This window comes from Astyanax mexicanus, chromosome 16, assembly GCF_023375975.1.
Source record: "Astyanax mexicanus isolate ESR-SI-001 chromosome 16, AstMex3_surface, whole genome shotgun sequence".
NCBI lineage: Eukaryota > Metazoa > Chordata > Actinopteri > Characiformes > Acestrorhamphidae > Astyanax > Astyanax mexicanus.
The window spans coordinates 5,067,501-5,087,492 of record NC_064423.1 but is presented as its reverse complement, the minus strand read 5'-3'; the positions used below and the strand labels follow the sequence as shown (position 1 = coordinate 5,087,492).

At 38.8% G+C, this 19,992-nt stretch overlaps 1 protein-coding gene across 1 annotated transcript in view; it reads left to right on the top strand.

Annotated features, from left to right (window-relative positions):
- Window positions 1–19,992, top strand: part of col6a1 (collagen, type VI, alpha 1) — an 87,884-nt gene that overhangs the window by 40,649 nt on the left and 27,243 nt on the right. Inside the window, exons 21-25 of the mRNA XM_022669538.2 lie at window positions 2–64; window positions 2,982–3,044; window positions 3,148–3,198; window positions 3,310–3,345; window positions 5,521–5,583. Coding sequence (XP_022525259.2) covers window positions 2–64; window positions 2,982–3,044; window positions 3,148–3,198; window positions 3,310–3,345; window positions 5,521–5,583 — 276 coding nt within the window. The remainder of the gene's footprint in view (window position 1; window positions 65–2,981; window positions 3,045–3,147; window positions 3,199–3,309; window positions 3,346–5,520; window positions 5,584–19,992) is intronic.

Below are 19,992 nucleotides of genomic sequence, written 5' to 3'. Positions count from 1 at the left end.
GGGTCAGGCAGGAAGAGCTGGAGCTCCAGGTTACCGTGGTGATGAGGGTCCCCCAGGACCAGAGGTGAGATATTAACTAAATATTAACTTTTTCCATTGGAAACAGAAAACATACTTTATTTAAGGAATTTAGTTTAAAATTTGAAACTCATAGATCATATTGATGTTTTAAGCTTTTATTCCTTTTATTGTTGATGATTATGACTTACAGCCAATGAAAACCCAAAAATCAGTGTCTTAGAAAATTTGAATATTAAGTAATTAAGACCAGTTGGTACTTTTGGTGCAGTGTTGGCGGTGTGCCAAGTCCTGCTGGGACATGAAATCCGCATCTCCATAAAAGTTGTTTTCAGCAGAGGGAAGCATTAAGTGCTGTAAGATTTTGTGGGAAAACAAAACTGCACTGACTTTAGACTTGATAATAAAACACAGTGGATCAACACCAGCAGATGACAGACATGTCTCTCCAAACCATCACTGATTGGTGGAAACTTCACACTAGACCTCAAGCAGGGTCTAGTGTTCCACTCTTCCTCTAGATTCTGCTCCCTTGATTCACAAATGAAATGTAAAATTTACTGATGGTCAGTGATGCCTGAGAAGTGTTAAACACATCCAGGTAGCTGCGCTGTTAAAATAGGAATCCGCCAAAGTCAGAGCTCACCTGGTTCTTAAAGGAAATTATAAATGACAAATTATGCACCATCTATGCCAGGCACAATAGGATTATAAATGAGAAACCCAGAATCTTTAACAATGATACTGCCTTTCCTCTGCTTTAACTGCTGGTATGACACTTAGTCACCCCTATTACTGATACAAGGGGCACTAACAGCTAAGTGAAATGTGCAGGAAATGTCATGGACGCAGATCGCTTCTACCAACTGGCATTTTTCAGCAGGATAATGCTCACCCACACACAGCAAGAGTTACTCAGGAACAGTGTTGGGCACGTTACTTTGAAAAAGTAATTAGTTATAGTTACTAGTTACTTCTCCAAAAAAGTAACTGAGTTACTAACGGAGTTACTCCACTATAAAAGTAACTAGTTACCAGTAAAAGTAACTATTGCGTTACTTCGCCCTGTAAAAATAAATAAATAAAGAATAAATAAAGAAAATAAATGATGTAATTACTATTATTATTAGAAAAATAACAAACAAAAATAAACCCAAAATGTTGACAAAAATATAGTCTAACGAATAAAAAAAAATAAGAAACGAAAAACTCCACAGGACCAAAGAAATTTACTAAGACATGTAATACTGAAAAAAAAAACGGAAAAAACAAATACACGTCTGGGGATAAAAATTAAACAAACCAAACCACACTCAAAGAAATAAATGTATATATAAACAAAACAAAAGAATGGACAAAAACAACAATCCGTTAAAAAAAACTCATTTAAATCCATTAAAAAACTCATTTAAAACAATCACAGGCTTTTTGCGCAGAATAATAAAAGTTTCGGTTAGTTTCAGTTTCAAATCATGAAAACAGCTCACCAAAACCTCAACCTATCCTTTATATTTGACAATATTTGATTAACTTACAGGTCCTTACTTATTTTTATTTAACTGAACTGAGTTGTAAATTATTTATAGCCTCGCGCTGAATTCAGCTCCGCGCTGCGAAAGAAAGAGAGAGAGAGAGAGAGAGAGAGAGAGAGGCGCAGCGCATTTTGCCTGATTTCTCTTTATTAATTAACAGTACATTTGTTGGCTTTAGTAAGTTTAATAACATTAATTTTAGTATACTTGTCAGATCTTATTTATTAAAACTTTTTTTAGAAGACAGAGGTTATTCTGCGCGCAATGCCGCGCCGCTGCGCCAAGCACCACTTTGCGTGCCTGACATTTCAGAGCGCTGGACCAGATTTTAATTCATGAATTAATATATTTAATATTTTAATAAATTTGCCCTGGTGATAAGAAACGAATGCTAACATATAGCGTTATATTTCTGTGTATTTCAAATGTTTTAAGTTTTATATAATTGACGGGCAGCACCACGCGCCAGATTGACAATGTGCTTTGTTTTTCAGATATAAAAGTGAAATTCAGTTAAATAATAGCAAAGTTAACTAAAATAAATTTATGTTCAGTCAAAGTTATTTTCTCTTTTAATTTTCCATTTCAAAACTCCAGCATTTGAGTGAGAATAAGCATCTGTTGAAATTTTTAAACAGCAGAATGCCTAGTTACAGTTATTTAGTCTGTGTACTAAACATAAATATAAATCCTTATAACTGACAGAAATAAATATAACTAATAATAATTTATAGTTACAGTGCAGATTTTTAAGTATATATATTTTTTCATAGTTGATTGCTGAAGGCTCTGGGTGTGGTTTATTTTTATGTGGTAAAGATGTGATGGTATGGAGTATTTTGGAGCGCAGGGTGAGCAATCGCGCTAAGTTTTTTTCCGCCGCCAAGATAAAAACACGCCAGAAATTTACCTCAACACACATCATTCCCAGACCACCACGCCCATCGGTGTTAATATATTCCAAAGTCCAACGCTATTTTAAGGACGCGTGCAAGGCCTAAAAATAGACTGTTGACGGGTGGCAAAGCGCCACGCTACACGCCTTGTGCGGGGTGTATGATAGGGCTCTTTGTCTGTATGCGCAAAGTTAAAAAAAAGTTCATTCAGCTGCTAAAGTAACGTGCAGTAACGGAGTGTCGAAAATGGTAACGGCGTTATAGTTACAGTCAGAGTAATTAGTTAGATTACTCGTTACTGAAAAAAGTAACGGCGTTAGTAACGCCGTTTATTTTAACGCCGTTACTCCCAACACTGCTCAGGAATAAGGAATGATTTAGCCAGATTGCTACACTTTGGGCTGCGCAGTCACCAGATTTATCGCCAAGTGAGCTTTTATGAGAGCAAAAGTGATGCACCTTCAGTGTACAAGTGTACAGCAGGATCTACAGGCACAGCTGCAGCAACATCACACGTTTTTACGTTTTGCACTAGGGCCCTAAAGGACCCAGAGGGATTAAAGGAGCCCCTGGAGACAGAGGTCTGATGGGAGAGAGGGTGAGTTATTCATGTTTCCTGTCTATGTTAAATAAATGGTACAAGGCTCTTTCCACAATTAGCTGTATATCTAATAATGTTAACATTAACATTTAATCAACAGGGAGGAGATGGACCACAAGGAAACGGAACAGAGGGTTGCCATGGTTTCCAGGTATAAATTTTTTTTAGTATACATACATGTATACAACATTAAATGAAAATATGTGCTCTGTTTCTGTAGGTGATGTCTGTCTGTCTGTCTTTCTGTCTGTCTGTATCTTAGGGTTATCCTGGTCCCAGAGGAGATCCTGGAGAACCTGTAAGTATCCAACAGCCATTCTAAGTAGGGTTGGTGAGAGGGGCGTCGCCTGGCCTGGGCTTCTGGGGCTTTAGTCACGAATAATTTTCCAGTAGTCCCGAATCGTTCCGCTCGGCTCAGCTGTATTATTAAAAAGGAGACTGCTGTGTGCATGAAAAATCACGGTGCCGGATCAAAGATAAAGTTCCACCTTTCAGGAGACACAGCCAATCTGTTTTTGCGAAGCGGTGGGCTTGTTTCTGATAGCTGGTTAAAAAGACTCGTCTCTGAATCAAAACACACAGATGAAACTCACTGTGTGCTTAATAAAATACAACCTGTAACAGTCAGTTAGCTTATTTTTAGAGTTAGCTAGCTTAGATATATAGTCAAAGTTTGAGAAAAAAAAAACTATATATGTTTAACTTGCCCTGGAGTACCTGATCAGTCAATAACTATTTCATTTTTAAATTGTTTTTATTAGTGTAGGATTGCAGGATTACTGTAAGCTACAATAAAATAACCTAAAATTGCATATTTTCCACCGGATCCGACTGATAAACTGAGCTAATAAACTACACATTATAGTGTTAACATTATATATCAGGATACTTATTATAATATATATATATATATATATATATATATATATATATATATATATATATATATATATATATATATATATATATATATATATATAATTAACTGGGCTACCTGTGCAACTTAACATTAGATAGTTGCAATCCAAAGATTATGGCACCCATTAAAAAAATGTCCAGTATTTATTAATGTAGTTTATTAATTTTCTGCATCTTCATCACTCGATTAATTATTTTCACCACATAATATTGCAGTGATTTCATCGTAAATGAATGTCTGAGTGAAGTTACACTTATATAACACCTTTCTAGGAACCCAAGGCAAATAACAATGACATTTTTACGCACAACCATTTATACTCAGCACTCATCCACACACCAATGAGAAGCAGCAGCCAATAGCGCACAGCGTACTTGCAACCGGAAACAACCGTCCACCTGGAGGACTGCATCCAGCACTAGAGCGTTTTACCCAGGACAGTAGAGCTGCATGATTTGGGCAAAATATCTAATTGCGATTTTTCCACAGAGTATTGCGATTTAAATTTTGATTATTTTTAATCTATTAAACTCTAAACCTGTATTAGTGGTTAACATATCTATCAAATATAATTATAAACTTCTTTTCATATAAAGTGTTCCCAGGGTTCTCAGATTAATGCAATTGTCAGTTTTATTTTTAAATTTCAAACAAAAAAAAGTGCTTTATGTATTATTCTATATTTTCGTTCTCTTCAAAACCACATTTATCAAGCTCTCACAGCTTTTATTTACTATTGGACAGAACTATGATAGTGATAAGATATAAATATTTAAAAAAAAGTTATTATCATGCCGGCCACAGCTCATTCTGCGCTTCATACCATTCCCGCTGAGCACGGGAGTGACTATGAGCCCAAAGACTACAATCCCCAGCACTCTACGGACTACAAATGCGATTATGTCATGGCACACGTGCTGTAACGCCGTGACGTGTCTCTGGAAGAGCAGGCTGTTGGCTAATTCAAATCGCAGCTCCTGTAATTAAAAAATCGCATCCATTCCAATCGTGATTTCAATTAAAAATCGATTAATCGTTCAGCACTACAGGAAAGAGTGCACTCAAACTTATATACATACCACACACACAAATACACACCAGATCAATTTAGAGTATTCATTTTTCTGGGTAAGTCCCAAGATAAGGATCATTAACCAGTTTAAGATTTTAGTCTAGTAAAGATATTAATACTCTATTTTAAGTAAAGAGTTGCTATAAAACATAAAACAAAAGTTAATCTTTTTTGATGCAGAATAATGCCCTAAACTGTGTTCTCTATGAAAATATTGAGAATCGATTAAAATATTAAATATATATATATTGTTCAGTGAAGCCCCACTGCTATGCATGTTATTCAGTTCTTCAGATGCACGTCTGGTTATATTGTAGTGGATCTTCTGACTCATGTCAGGAAATGATGGCAGTTTTAGGTCATCAGAGTTTTATGGCCGCTGTCCTGGTCCAGCTGCAGCAGAAGTAAACAGAATATCAGTGTGAGATTAGAACAGAACGCTGAGACAGAGACTCTTAACCAACACTCGCTTTTTTCATCAGGGAAGCAGAGGAACCCCTGGGCCCAAAGGAGACGATGGAGAAGCTGGTGATCCTGGAATAGATGTGAGTTCTTTTTAACTTAAGTTAAAACTGTTTTAGTCCTGCTCTTTTTCTTCATTTTATCCACACATTTACCCACAATGCCGCTAAAGTCAAATCTGACTTAAGAGCAAAACCAAGACATATCGAGTCTGAGTCAAGACCAAGACTTTTAGAAGTGAAGTCTAAATCAAAACCAAGACTTTTAGTAGTGAAGTCTAAATCAAAACCAAGAGTTTTAGAAGTTGGCTCCGAGACAAGACCAAGATTTTAGATAGTATGAGTTCAAGATATTTAGTAGTCAAGACTGAGTCAATACTAAGACTTTTAGTAGTTGAGTCCGAGTCAAGGCCAAGACTTTTAGTAGTTGGATCTGAGTTAAGACCAAGACTTTTAGTAGTTGAGTCCGAGTCAAGGCCAAGACTTTTAGTAGTTGGATCTGAGCTAAGACCAAGACTTTTAGTAGTTGAGTCCGAGTCAAGGCCAAGACTTTTAGTAGTCAAGTCTGAGTCAAGGCCAAGACTTTTAGTAGTCAAGTCTGAGTCAAGGCCAAGATTTTTAGTAGTCAAGTCTGAGTCAAGGCCAAGATTTTTAGTAGTTGGATCTGAGTTAAGACCAAGACTTTTAAAAGTAAAGTCTGAGTCAAGGCCAAGATATTTAGTAGTCAATTCTGAGTTAAGACCAAAACTTATAAAAGTCAAGTCTAAGAGAAGACCAAGAGTTTTAGTAGTTAATTCAGGTCGAGGCCAAGACTATTAGTTGTCAAGTCTGAGTGCAGTTCTGAGAGCTGGAGCGTTTCTCGGCTCGTCTGTCTGATAAGAGTCTGACTCCAGCTCTGAGTTCAGGCAGCTGTGTGTATCTCGTCGTCATGGAGACGGGGACGCACAGTTTTAAAAAAAACTTTTTTTTAAATGGGGAAAAACCCCATATTTTACTACATACACTGGTCTTCAGTTCATCAGTCATACATTTTCTTTAGCAGTGCTATTCTAATCATGAATTTACCTCAGCAGTGCTACTCAAGTCATTTAATTACTTCAACAGTGTTATTTTAATTATAAATTCAGCTCAATAGTGCTATTTTAGTCCTACATTTTTTCTCAGCAGTGCTATTCTAAGCATACATTTACCTCAGCAGTGCTACTCAAGTCATACATTCATTCCAACAGTGCCATTCTAATCATACATTTACTTTAGCAGTGATTGTTTAGTCATACATTTTCCTCTGCAGTACTAATCTAATAAAAAATTCTTTGACCATGCTGTTCTAATTATACACTTTCCTCAGCAGTGCTGCTTAAGTCTTACATTAACTTCAGCAGTGCAGCAGTCCTAACCCTGTACTGCTTATACCTTTTAGCTGTTTTTTTGTCTTTTTTTAAGAGATAGGTTAATTAACTTAAATCTGGCGTTTGTTGTCTCTTCCTGCTCCATCTTTAGATAGAGGAAACACTGCAATATGATTCAAAATATATTATTATTTTCTCTTCTTCCTCACTCTTTCCTTTTCTTCACCCAAACACCAAAAGTAGCATTTTTTTGCCGTATTTAGCTGAAAATTAGATTGCTCAAACACTGCTTAACAGAATGTGCAGCTTGTGATAAACTGAGAGCAGAAAGCTAAGCTAAGCTGGACCTGTGATATCTCAGATAAAGCTGCTGGATAAACAGCAGTTGTTATTAATTGAATGTAGCTTCTGATTCCCTGTAGCAGATTTTAGTCTATTCTTCATAAAGTGTGTCTTCGGAAAGTTTGTCTTTTGCCAAGAATGTCCGTTTCTGAGGCCAAGCTCCTCAGCTGGCCTGCAGGCTGTAATGGCTCCCATACGCTTCATATCCGCCAGACGGATCCTCAGCCTCGCCGAGAACAAGAGTGCAGCCAGTGGATCTTAAAGACCCTGTCCTGTGTTTTTCAGCGTTCACTGCTGTCCTGTTGACTGAGTGTCATGTGATCGAATGTGATGGATTAGTATTTGTTGGATTCGAACCCAGGCAACTTCAAAATAATTTATTGCTTTTAGTACAAAACCAATAATAATTCAGTTTTATGTCAGTAGAAATACTGAAGGAGTGATTTTTGTTAGTTCATTACATTTTTGTGGTTATATAAAGTGCTATTCTATCAATAATCTGCTCTGCTGTAGTTATACATTACCTCACATAAGATAAAGTGATATAACAGATCACAAATCTCACGGTTCGTATCAGATCACAATTTTTAAATCACCGGATTTAATTTTACCCTTTAGTTTAAAGGAATTTGTGTTACGAATTTGCTACATTGCTTCACTGCTTCTTATTTTGACACAGTCTGTTTTTATTAGTTTTTATTAGTGACTCTTATTTTGACATAGACCCCTTATTTGTATTTGGAACTTTTTAATATAAGATTTAAACTTGGATTCATTAAATCCAAGAAAATGAGTGAAATTTTTTATTTCAAGCTGGATTACTCGCTGTTAGTTGTTGACAGGTAAAGAACACCACGCTGGTTAGATTGAGTATATATTGCTGTAATATCTTTGATATGATATATATTGTATATATCCTTTCTGTATGGTATTCTGAAAAGCTGTGTAGAAGCGATGCTAACAGCCAGGCTCAGCTGGGTTTAGGCTGTGATGCTAAAAGACACAGCAGTTGCGTTGGCAGTGTTTAGCCGGACTCTGCAGGCTTGGAGTGCTGGAGTGCATTGGTGGCGATGCTAACTGTTATTCTGAGCTGGATTACTCTCTGATAGTTGTTGACAGGACAAGAGCACCTTACTGGTTAATTAGAAAAAAAGTCTTGCTGTTTGATGTAATGTGTGTATTGTGTAATGAGTTAGCCAGCCAGCCATGGAAATGGAAATAGCTGTAGAGCTTGCTATCTAGTTAGTTACTGTAGAAAAATACACTGTAGTTCGTCGAACTACTGTCCTCCTTGCAGGATTCACTGAACCTTATCTGTCCAGATAAATTACGTGGGCACAGCTTACTTCTTAATTTTTTTTACTTTTCAACCAGTGTCCTAATAAAAACTAAATAAAGTGTTCTGAACTTACTTTTGTGTCCACATTAAAGTGCAATTTCAAATCAGGCAAATAAATTATGTTAACATGAGCATTAAATGCTAAAATGCTAAAGTGTACACTCCTGTAAGACCAGGCTCCCCATGGTAGGATATTAACTAGCTACGCTAAGCTAAACAGGCTAATCTAAAGAGTCATGGCATGACTAATGTAACCCTCCACTCGTTTCAATGTTAAACCAAGAAAATAACCAGTTCAGGGTTAATAAAGTCATAGTCGTAGAACCGGGTTTAGCTAGCTTGCTGTCTCTCTCTGCTAACATTCATCTGGATAGATTGGCTGACTGGGTAATATATATATATATATATATATATATATATATATATATATATATATATATATAAATATATATATTTTTTTTTAAATCAGATTTTTATTAAAAGTTTTGTAGACAACAGATGTAACAAACATAGTGCAATACAAAGCTGACAATGTTATCTTATCTGTTTTAAATCCAGACTTTCTGAACTCTCTTTGCCATAGGAAAAGTAGAAATATCAGGTAAAAGCTGCAGAGATTGGCTTATTGAAAAATTTGTGACAGTTAATGAAGAGAGAATTGGCTTGGTAATATTTATACTATTAATATGGCTAGCCTTAGCTTTAGCTAGCTAGCACAGTAACACACAGGGGTTGGACAATGAAACTGAAACACCTGGTTTTAGAGCACAATAATTTATTGCGGTGACGGACAGTTCTGGTGGAACATCCCTTTCAGACAGCTTCCTCTTACAGCGTCCACAGTTAATCCTGTTGGATGTGGTTGTTCCTTCTTGGTGGTATGCTGACATTACCCTGGATACCGTGGCTCTTGATACATCACAAAGACTCGCTGTCTTGGTCACAGATGCACCAGCAAGACGTGCGCCAACAATTTGTCCTCTTTTGAACTCTGGTATGTCACCCATAATGTTGTGTGCATTGCAATATTTAGAGCAGAACTGTGCTCTTACCCTGCTAATTGAACCTTCACACTCTTACTGCTCTTACTGGTGCAATAATGTGCAATTAATGAAGATTGGCCACCACGCTGCTCCAATTTGGCCATAAAACTTTCAGTTTCATTGTTCAACCCCTGTACATCTTAAACTGGGGAAACTATGGAAGGTTTGGACTTTTTTTTTTGGAACGAAGAAGTGGGGCGTTCAGTATTGCAAGAACACAGCACTGGTCCAATGCTCATTGGTAGACGATGGTGGCGTAAGGGAATAAAGGGCATGGACACGGATAACCTGACCAGGAATCATGAGATTCTGCTTTTTTTACATCCGTAAAATCTCCTCGCTGCAGGGTGTGGCGCTCCGTTAACCAGCGCTCCTCAGATACGACCCTCTTTAGGAGTTGTTGTGTTTAGACAGAGCGGATCGTAATTGCTTTCTGAAACGGGTAAACACTCGATTAAACAACACCGAGTCACGGCCGTTCTCCTCTCCGTCTGTGTTTACAAGACAGTGGAAATATGTGGGATTTGGTCCAATAGAATAAACAGCTTTTTCCCTCTGGGGTGGTCACCAAAACCACCGAAAAAAGAAAACCCTTCTATAAAGAGCTGCACCACCATGTGTACTCTCAGCAGGAGCTCAGGGGGTCTCTGTGTTGAGCTGAACATGGATGGATTTCAGCGTGGTGCAGCTGTAATGTTTGCAAGTTGTGAATTCTGCTGCTGCTGCTTCTGCTGGAGAAATGATCCATTAAATATCTTATCCAACTTTTGGCACTTTAAACTTTTTAGTTTTGGCAGCTCGAGAGCTCGTGTGGAACAGATGTAGTTTACTGCTTTAGGATTATTGATCATGTAGTGGTGTTGTAATGTTTGTTGAATTTATATATACTTTGGACCCGTGAATTGGTATTCATGACCCCGGCCAGACAGCGACTCCGTCTCTTCAGATAGGAGCTAACTAACAGCGCTAGGAACAGCCTGCAATTAATTTCTGTGTTATTTGTGCGAATAACACATCAGTGTTTTTCATATATATATGCTTTACCCAGTAATTCATAGGTAAGAAACAAATGGTTAGAATTTGTCTATGGAGGAACACCCCAGCCCCAAGTACAGTTGAGATAGGTAGGTGTATGTGTAGGACAGTTCTGTTTACACTAGTCAAAAGTAAAAATCCACCCCAGGGTTTTGTTCCAACTGCCTGGGCGACTCTGTTGCAGGGTGGATTTTTACTTTCAGAACGGGACTACCCACCTCTGTGTGTTAGTATCTATAGGTTTAAATAGGATCTCCGGTGGATTTGGTGTTTTACAGAGACTCTAAGACGAGGTCAGTGGCTGAACTGCACTTAGCAGGGCTTTATTACACATGTTGTAAAGTAACATATAACGTTTAAAACGCTTAAAACTGTTGTCCATCTAGCTTCCTCCTGGTCCCACAGTGCTGTTAGTCAATCAGAGGCAATATTTTTGCATGTATGAATATTCATGAGCAAGAGTCGAAATTCTATCGTTTCTCCCCGTCCCCCCCACTCCTCCACCAGACTAAAGCAACGTTATAACATAAAAACCAGCTCAAATGGCATTCATTTATTCTAGACACCACAACTAGACATTTTAAAATGAATGAAAAAACAATGGAATGAGACCTTGTTTAACAATACTTTGTCATTTTTTAATATATAACTTGTATGTTAATGTTTTTACATACACACGATTCCTAAAATCTGCTTTTCAAATACTCTATAATGCACACCACAGTAATTTTTATTAGTTTTTTGCTGCGTATCATTTAATTCAACTGGATTAATTACTCTCTGAAATTAAATGTACAGTTGGGCCGAAGTTTCAAGAATGAATGATAGGTTTGATATTCTTAAAAAGGCATATCATTTATATAATAAGAACATTTACTATCATACAATAAATGATTGTCATAATCTCTAGTAGGAAGTGCTCTAATGTTTTTAGTAACTTTATCATTAAAAGGGACGTATTATAAGTCTTATTTACACAAAAATAGGTTATAAAAATGGTCTTACCAAAAATGTTCACGACGTTTTTTTGCACACACATAAACGGATCTCACCAGCCCTATTCTTACCAGTTTCAGTCTCTTTCAGAATGAACTGTTTAAGATCTTTTATCTTTTAAGCTGTTGCTGGCCACATGTTTTAAGCTGAGTGTTTACAATACACTAAATTGCAAAACAAAAACAAGCTAGTTGATGCTTAACTGCGATAGAATCACAGAACTCATTATTGGAAAGATCTTGCCACAGACAGTAGGTACAGATCCCTCAGTCAGACAAAGTCTGCTGGCTAATCCTGTGCTGTGTCCTGTTTTGAGGTTCTCAACCAAAATGACCAAAATGGCGTTTCTTCAACTGATCTAGTGGGTGTTGCTCTGGTTGGGGTTTACGGGTGAGAGGTGTCAGGGTGGTTCTATGCAGGTTTCCTTATTGTGAAGTTTTGCATAAAATGTAAAATGGTCGGTGTCCTCTAAGTTAGTTTTTAGTTGTTATCTGATCTTGCGGTCTCATTATCGTGCTGTAGGTCTGATTAACAGAAACAAAGTTATTTGCAGTTTTTTCCAGTAACACTGAAGTTAATGTGAAAAGGCTCCACTAGGCTGGCATGAATTAATTCAGTAAATGTTCTGTGGGGAAAATGGAAGGAGGGATGTGGAGAGATGATGAAATGGGCTGTTCTGGATTCTGGTAGTGAAACCTCAGATTCAGCACAACGTCCATCCTGCCAAGAAAGCAGCAGCAGGCATAGAGATTCCCAGGAAAGAGGAGATCCGATGTATCGCGTCAGAGCCTGAGAATTCATGCGGCATGCTGGATACATTGTGAATTCCCTATAACTCAAATTAATCCTTTACTGTTACTGATTATATGCAACGCATATAATCAATAATAATCAATGCACAATTACAGGGGTCGGACAATGAAACTGAAACACCTGGTTTTAGAGCACAATCATTTATTGTGGTGACGGACAGTTCTGGTGGAAACAGGAGAGTTGAGGTGCACATTGAATTCTGCCGTGATTTGATCAGACGTGGTTTTATGTTTTTTGGATACAATCCGGGGTAGCACCCGAACATCCCTTTCAGACAGCTTCCTCTTACAGCGTCCACAGTTAATCCTGTTGGATGTGGTTGGTCCTTCTTGGTGGTATGCTGACATTACCCTGGATACCGTGGCTCTTGATGCATCACAAAGACTTTCTGTCTTGGTCACAGATGCACCAGCAAGACGTACACCAACAATTTGTCCTCTTTTGAACTCTGGTATGTCACCCATAATGTTGTGTGCATTGCAGTATTTTGAATAAAACTGTGTTCTTACCCTGCTAATTGAACCTTCACACTCTTACTGCTCTTACTGGTGCAATGTGCAATTAATGAAGATTGCCCACCAGGCTGCTCTAATTTAGCCATGAAACCTCCCACACTAAAATGTGTACAGGTGTTTTCAGTGTACAGGTGTTCCAACCCCTGTACGTTGAGATATTAAAATACGTTTCAGAGCTATCAAACTAGTCAATCAAGCAGTGCTTTGGGGGCATGTATTGCCAAGTGTGAGCACACCCTAACTTTGTTCTTTGCAGTTGTATTCATTAGCTGACATTAGTGTAAATGTAGTGTAGTGTAGTGGTTTTTGTGCTCTTATTGGTGGTTAGCCAGCCAGGTAACGTTACCTTTATGTTCAGGCAGCTCTGGAGCTTGTGCAGAACAGATGTGGTGTAGTGCTTTAATTTCGGTCACAACACTTGTGCTCTCCGTCTCCATATGAGCTAATAATCAGGGCTGGGCGGGTTTAGCTCGTAGCTCGCTCGCTGTGAGACAAACCTCCCTGTGGAGGCAGGAAGTCAAAGGTCTGTTTCTGTCTCGGTGATGTCATGCTCCAGATTCTGATACAGCGTGATGTCACAAAACCAAGCACACACCTGGAACCCATCTTCCAACTTTACAGTTTCATCAAAGGTCTACCGCCAAACAACGTCTCCATCCTGTTTGCCTGAATGTTTTCAGACACGAGACGTGGTCTGCTTCTCATCATGTGTCACTTATAACACATGCTAATAGTAAAACTACGGGATCATGTGTTTCTATTCCTTTTCTAGATGGGTTATTTTAGCTCTGTGAACTCGGTGAGAAGTGGTGTCAGTTGTGTCGTCAGGATCTTGTGACTTTTTGGATGGACTTTTAGAGGATGACCAACACTAACCCTGCGTTCACACTGGAAAGCGACAAAGCGACAGGCGACCATTCATTTCCTATGGCAGGGCGCGATTTGTCGCCGCGACACGCGAGAGGCGACAAGCGACAAAGCGACAGAGCGACAAGCGACACGGAGATGAATTTTTCTCAACTTTATGCAAATGAGTTATGACGCGGTGAAGCGACATTCTAACCCGATTGGCTCCTAGCTTTTCTTTGGACCAATCACAAACAAGGCGGTTCGACGTCCTCAAGCTCCTGCTCTCTGAATTTCTAGTTTCTTTCCCTGTTCTTTCTGTTGAACGGGGTGGACCCACATCAGTCTGTGGGAACGGCTGCGTTTCCAGCGCAGTTAAATCACAGAAACGCACAAGAGTCCAGCAAGTTTGGGAGTTATAGCTGGAGAATAAAGTGGCCAAGTGATTCCTTTTTTGTGCCTTTTTTCTTGTCGGAGGCTGGACCATGATAAACGCGGGCGTTGAGCTTGACACGCCCACAAGCGGCAAACGCTAGGCGACACAAGCGACTCGTCGCGTTCCAGTGTGAACGCAGGGTAACTGTGCTCTAGGAGTGTGTCATATCGTATCGTATGCAATAATATCACCAACTTTTTAAAATATGGTAAACAATATTATACCCTGAAATATGGTGACTTGTCTCCCACCCCTAATTATCACATCAGGGTACTACTTTTATACTGTTTTTAGCAACAACAAAAAAATTCACACTGTTCCCATTTCCCATTATATATCTACTAGAGACTGTAGATTATATCTGTACAGTATCATTTATTTTACTTTAATCCTGGATATATGGAGATATTTGAAGTGCATTATTATTAGTATCATAACATTCTGAATCATTGACTTCTGTTACAAATGTGATAAAATTCTTCTCAGTTAAGGGTGTAAATTAATGAATAAAATAAAATGAATCTTTTATTTTATTGCAGTTGTGCATTGTTGAAATATATATTTTTTTAATTCAGTGTTTTGTCATATCGCCAAGAGAATCGTTATCGCAAAAATACCATGACATATCATGATTGTAATTATTATTATAGGGCCATATTGCCCACCCCTACTGTGCACAACTGATTTTACATCTATAAGATGGAGAAGCCAGGTAGAAATATCTTATAGAGTGGACAATGTTTAAGAACTCCAGCAGCATTGCTGCATTTAACAACACCATCATGCCACTTTCACTGCAGTGCTGATAATGACCCACCACCCAAATAATATCGGTAGGGGCCTGACTATTTAAGAACAGGGTGAAGGAGGATAATAATAAAGTATGAAGAGAAACAGATACACAACTACAGTCTGTAATCATTATTATAGAACTTCAAAGTGCTCATATATGATCAATGGAGATGATAAGACAGACTTAGGGCCCTATTGTACACCCTTAACAGTCACAAGTCTATTTTCACGCCTTGCTCCTGCTGCGCTGTTAAAATAGCATCAGAGTTTAATAATAAATCTACACTGTTGCGTGTGGTGTTCTGGAAGTGAGGTGTGTTCATGTAATTTCTGGAGTGTTTCTATATATTTTGTTGGTGGAAAACACAGGCGCTCCACTGACTGATTAAAACCCGGACAACAGTCAACTCTCAGCCGTCCATTTCTATAGGTTCTCCCGGTGCTTTAGGTGCACCCCAACTCGTTACACACACACATATGGACGCACTGCAGAGCACAGACCTGACTTTTGACTCAACAATAAACAGAATAAGAAATAAAATGACATTATTGTTCCCTTAAATGAGCTGCTGGTGTGTCTTCACAGTGTGAACCAGCAGCTCAGTATCTGTCTCTGCTGAGACGCACAAAAGCACCGAACTGTTACACTGTTAAGATACGAACGTGCAAAAGTCAGAGCTCACCTGCTCTACACTGATTGGTTTATTTCACAAAACACAAAAAATTAAACACACCCATTATAAATTAAGAGAATTGGTTCATGCCTTTTGCACGTTTTGAGCAGCACTAGGCTTATTTTTCGTGAACTCACGATACCAAAGACACACCAACGCGCCCTAAATCTAGCTGTGAGATCCGCAACTGACCAATGCGATGTAGATCACTAAAATAAGGCCTAGGGAGTGAGGCTGCACGATATATCCTTTAAGCATCATTATTGCGATGAGCGCATGTGTAATAGTCACATCGCATCGTATTTAAATCAAACACATCATGTTGTAATGTTTTAATTCTTGACACAAGTAGTAGATACACAGCGCTGTCTCTGTGTCTGTGTGAGTGACAGGCTGCTGCTGCCTGAGAAGCGCGAGGAAGGGGGAGGGGCCAGGAGTAAACACGAGGTAACCACATGGCCTCCATCTACATGTTTGGGCACGTGCTTGTAAACGTGAGCACGTGTGGAAAGCTGTGCACCTCAGTCCAGCACAGTTTTATAAAAGCGCAGATATTTCCAGTTACAGCTGAATTCATGTTTTTAATCCCAGAAAAACAAACACTCTTACTTACCTTTTCAAAAGCCATTTAAATGCCGGATTGAAGGATTGATTACGGTTGTTTTGCTCGGGTTTTAAGAGCACGGCACTGATTCAGCTCTTGATCGATCTGGATGCGAGACAGCGTGTGATGGGGGTCTGGGCTGGTGACGTCATGGGCCCTGCATTGTTTAATATTGCGATATATATCGTCGAAAAAAGAACATTTGCAATGTATTTTTTTTCCAATATCGTGCAGCTTTACTAAAAAGTGTAACTGAAACAAAACAGTGGTCATAATATTCTGATGTGACTATTTATACACTCACTCAGATTGTTCATCCAGTAGTGCTGGTAGTTCCAGAATATCCTATTCAGTATAAATCCTGTTAGTGATCATGATTGACTGCAGCTGGCAGCTTCTTGTGCCCACAAAAAAGCCTTTGTTTGACAGCACTGATTGGATTGACTGAAACACAGAACAATGGAGCTCAGTGCAGATCTGAGGAAAATGGTCACAGATTTACACAAATCAGAAATGTTTCTCCAAGCCGTTTCTTAACATCTGCAGATTTCAAAATCATCAGTCCAAACTTAATTTGCTACTAACATCAGTTATTGGGGGAAGTAGCCGCTGCTGGAAAATCTGAAAGAAAGCTGTCAACCTCAGCTGAAAGGAAATGATCATCAACTGAGTTTGACCTCACCGTGGTTTGATTGGGAGGTTGCAGTCCAGAGAAAGTACTAAAGAAACAATATTAACAATTCAAAGACTCCAGTTGACCACATAAAAACATAAAATGTAAAGAATAAGCCTAAAAGCTTTCTGTAGAAAAGTTTGAAAGAGTGAAAAGTGAGACATTGAACCCTAGCAGCACTCTACCAACTGTTAAGCTTGGTGGCGGTAGCATCATGCTCTGAGTTTACCAGTTTTGAAACTAGTAGATTGTACAGAGTGGATTGAAAAAATAAAGCTCTTCAAGCCATCAGCTAGATGGTAGAAATGTTCACACAATGGCTCTTTCAAACAGGACAATGACTTTAAATACATATGTAAGCTGTTTGTGGATTGGACCAGAGGGGTCCAGTAGAGAGGGCATTACTAGTACTAGTACCCTAATTTTAGCTGACTCTACCCTCAGCTCAAATTTAAAAAGGAAAAAAAATGGGAGGGGTAGTTTGGGAGGGGCACTGGGTGATGTATGGGTTTAGATGCGGGGCAGGAGGGAGAGCTGATTGATTGGCTGAGCTGCAGCTGCAGCAGTGTGCCTCTGACAGCGCTGAGACGCAGATGAATGGACGTCAGCAGGGTTAGGTTAGGAAATGTTTAGAAAATTTTTCAGCAGGTCTGGTATTTTTTATTGCTTCAAATGAACACTTTTCAGCTATTAATTGAAACAATATGGTTCAGGGTTTAGTGGCTCTTTAAGGTGTTGTCCCATTTCTTAGTGGGAGGATTTTAAAGGTCTCCTTCCGCTAAAATCCACTTTTTCTTGTTCTTTGTGAAATATTATCAGTATCTCTAAGTTGTATATGAGGCTTGATATGAAACCTTTTGTCTGCAGTAGCTAGTAAAAGAAAATCCTCAGAAATACGAGTTGATCAGAGAGACATTAGGGTGTTTACATTAACCAGTAACTACATGGCCTCGCCCACCTTAGATCAGGAACGCACATGGGTGGCGCTGAACACGGGCTACAGCAGAAGGAGCATAGGTAAGGAGGAGCTCACAGCTCTGTTTGCTCTGTAGGTTTTAATCGGATCTCCGGTTGATTCTGCGTTTTACCGAGACCTTTCATATACACTAGGGAAGCAAGGTTTGACAGGGCAGTTCAACTCGAAAGAACACCGGTCAAAGCGGGCGCCATTCACGTCGGATTTTATGATATAGACCGGAATCTGGGGCTTCGATGTGGTAAAACTGCCCAAACACTGAATCACCAAGTCTGACGTACTTGCACTCGCACCACGGCATTGATAACATTGATATCTCAAGTCTGACATTTAAGTTTAAGGGTTAACTTTCTGTCTTTATAACTAAGGCTGTATCTCTGAAAACATTTTGTCCTTCGAGTTTTAGAGCTGTAAAATTGACTGTTGGGGAAGCCAGGAGGTAGGCATTCTCTGCTGCTGTACTGTTAGCCAATCGGAGGTGATATATTTGCATGTATGAATATTTATGAGCAAGAGCCAAATCCTGTCTTTCTTCAGAGACCACTAATCCAGTGATCTAAAGCAGGGTTAAACAGAAACACCAGAGCACTTTTTTTCACAAAAAAAAAGTTCACGGCTCACATGGCTTCATTCATACTACACAACTAGACACAACTAGACATTTTTAAAATGAATTTAAAAATGATGGAATGAGACCTTTAACCACTTCCACTTCTAACTCAGTTCCAAGGGAAGGATGACACTCGAAAATAAGTTGTAGGGTACAAATGTGAAATGCTGAATCGAGAACTTGAATCCCAGGTCATACTGCTTCACCATCAGCAGCCAGAGTCAGAGAGAGAGAGAGAGCACAGGTTTTGCCCTCATTTTCACTCCAGAGCTGAATGGACAGCTGTGGAAAGGCTTCGTATGGCAGCAGATTCCTCATCTCAACATCTGCTCCCTGACTCTTGAGCTGACCACATCGGTTATGACAGAACAAAGTAAAAACAGATGACATCAGAAGATCCTATGAGCCTTTGGGCCAGTATAAGTGCAGGAATGCTGCGGCGGCAGGAGGTGAATACTGACAGGAGAGAAGAGACCAAGCACTGACCAAGCAAAGAATCAGATTTAAAACACAGGATCAGAAAAGCTGTGCGTACTGTCACTGTGATAACAAACAGCTTTACTGGGTGTTGTGTTCTGTGTTCATATAGTGCAGTCCTGCAGGAGCTAATTATAACTGTAGCGTGGAAAGGCTGTGTTTAGAGGGGAAATCGAGGCAGCGGTGCAATATAAACACTTGTATTCTTTATACTTAAGAGGACTGCATAAACAGACTGTACTACAGGGTGCAATTGCAGTGCTTCTTCTTCTTCTTCTTCCTCTTTTTCTTCAGGGTAACTGCAGATGCTTTAAATATCTTTAAAAGTCTTAAATCTGTTTAAAAACATCTAAAACCCCCCAAAGGTCTTAAAAAAGCCACAGACTTAAAATATAATTTGGGTTTCATTTTTTAAGCATTGCATTTTGCAGTTTCCCAAATTGATATGCACGTTAAGTTACTGATATAATGACTAACAGACTGTCTAGATAGTACTGTATTTATGATGAAACTGTAGGCATGTGGGATAAATGACCCTGATTTTGCCCTGTTTAAACAGTTCTTTTTTTTTGCTTGTGTAGAACTGTAACATTGTTTTGTTGAACATTGGTTTATAAAATACAGAAAACACAAGTACTGTGTTAAATACGTAAACTTAATAATGGTGCTGTGAGCTTTTAATGCAAAAGTGGTCCTAAATTAGTTTTTTAGAGTAATATTAAAATATTTTATGAAGTCATTCCCAACTTCCCTTTTCCTGGCTACATCGTCAGATGGTTATCAGATACTTGATTTACTATTATTATAACTGTCTCTTCCCGTGCAAAGGAGCAAATATTATATTTGTATTAGTGGTAATCAGAGACTGTAAAAAAAGATGGACGCCGTGTCGCTGTTCCCATTCATTCAATAAAAATGAAGCCAAAATCTTCCTCCATGTTGGCGATCCTGAAACCCGAGTCTGTAGAGTGCA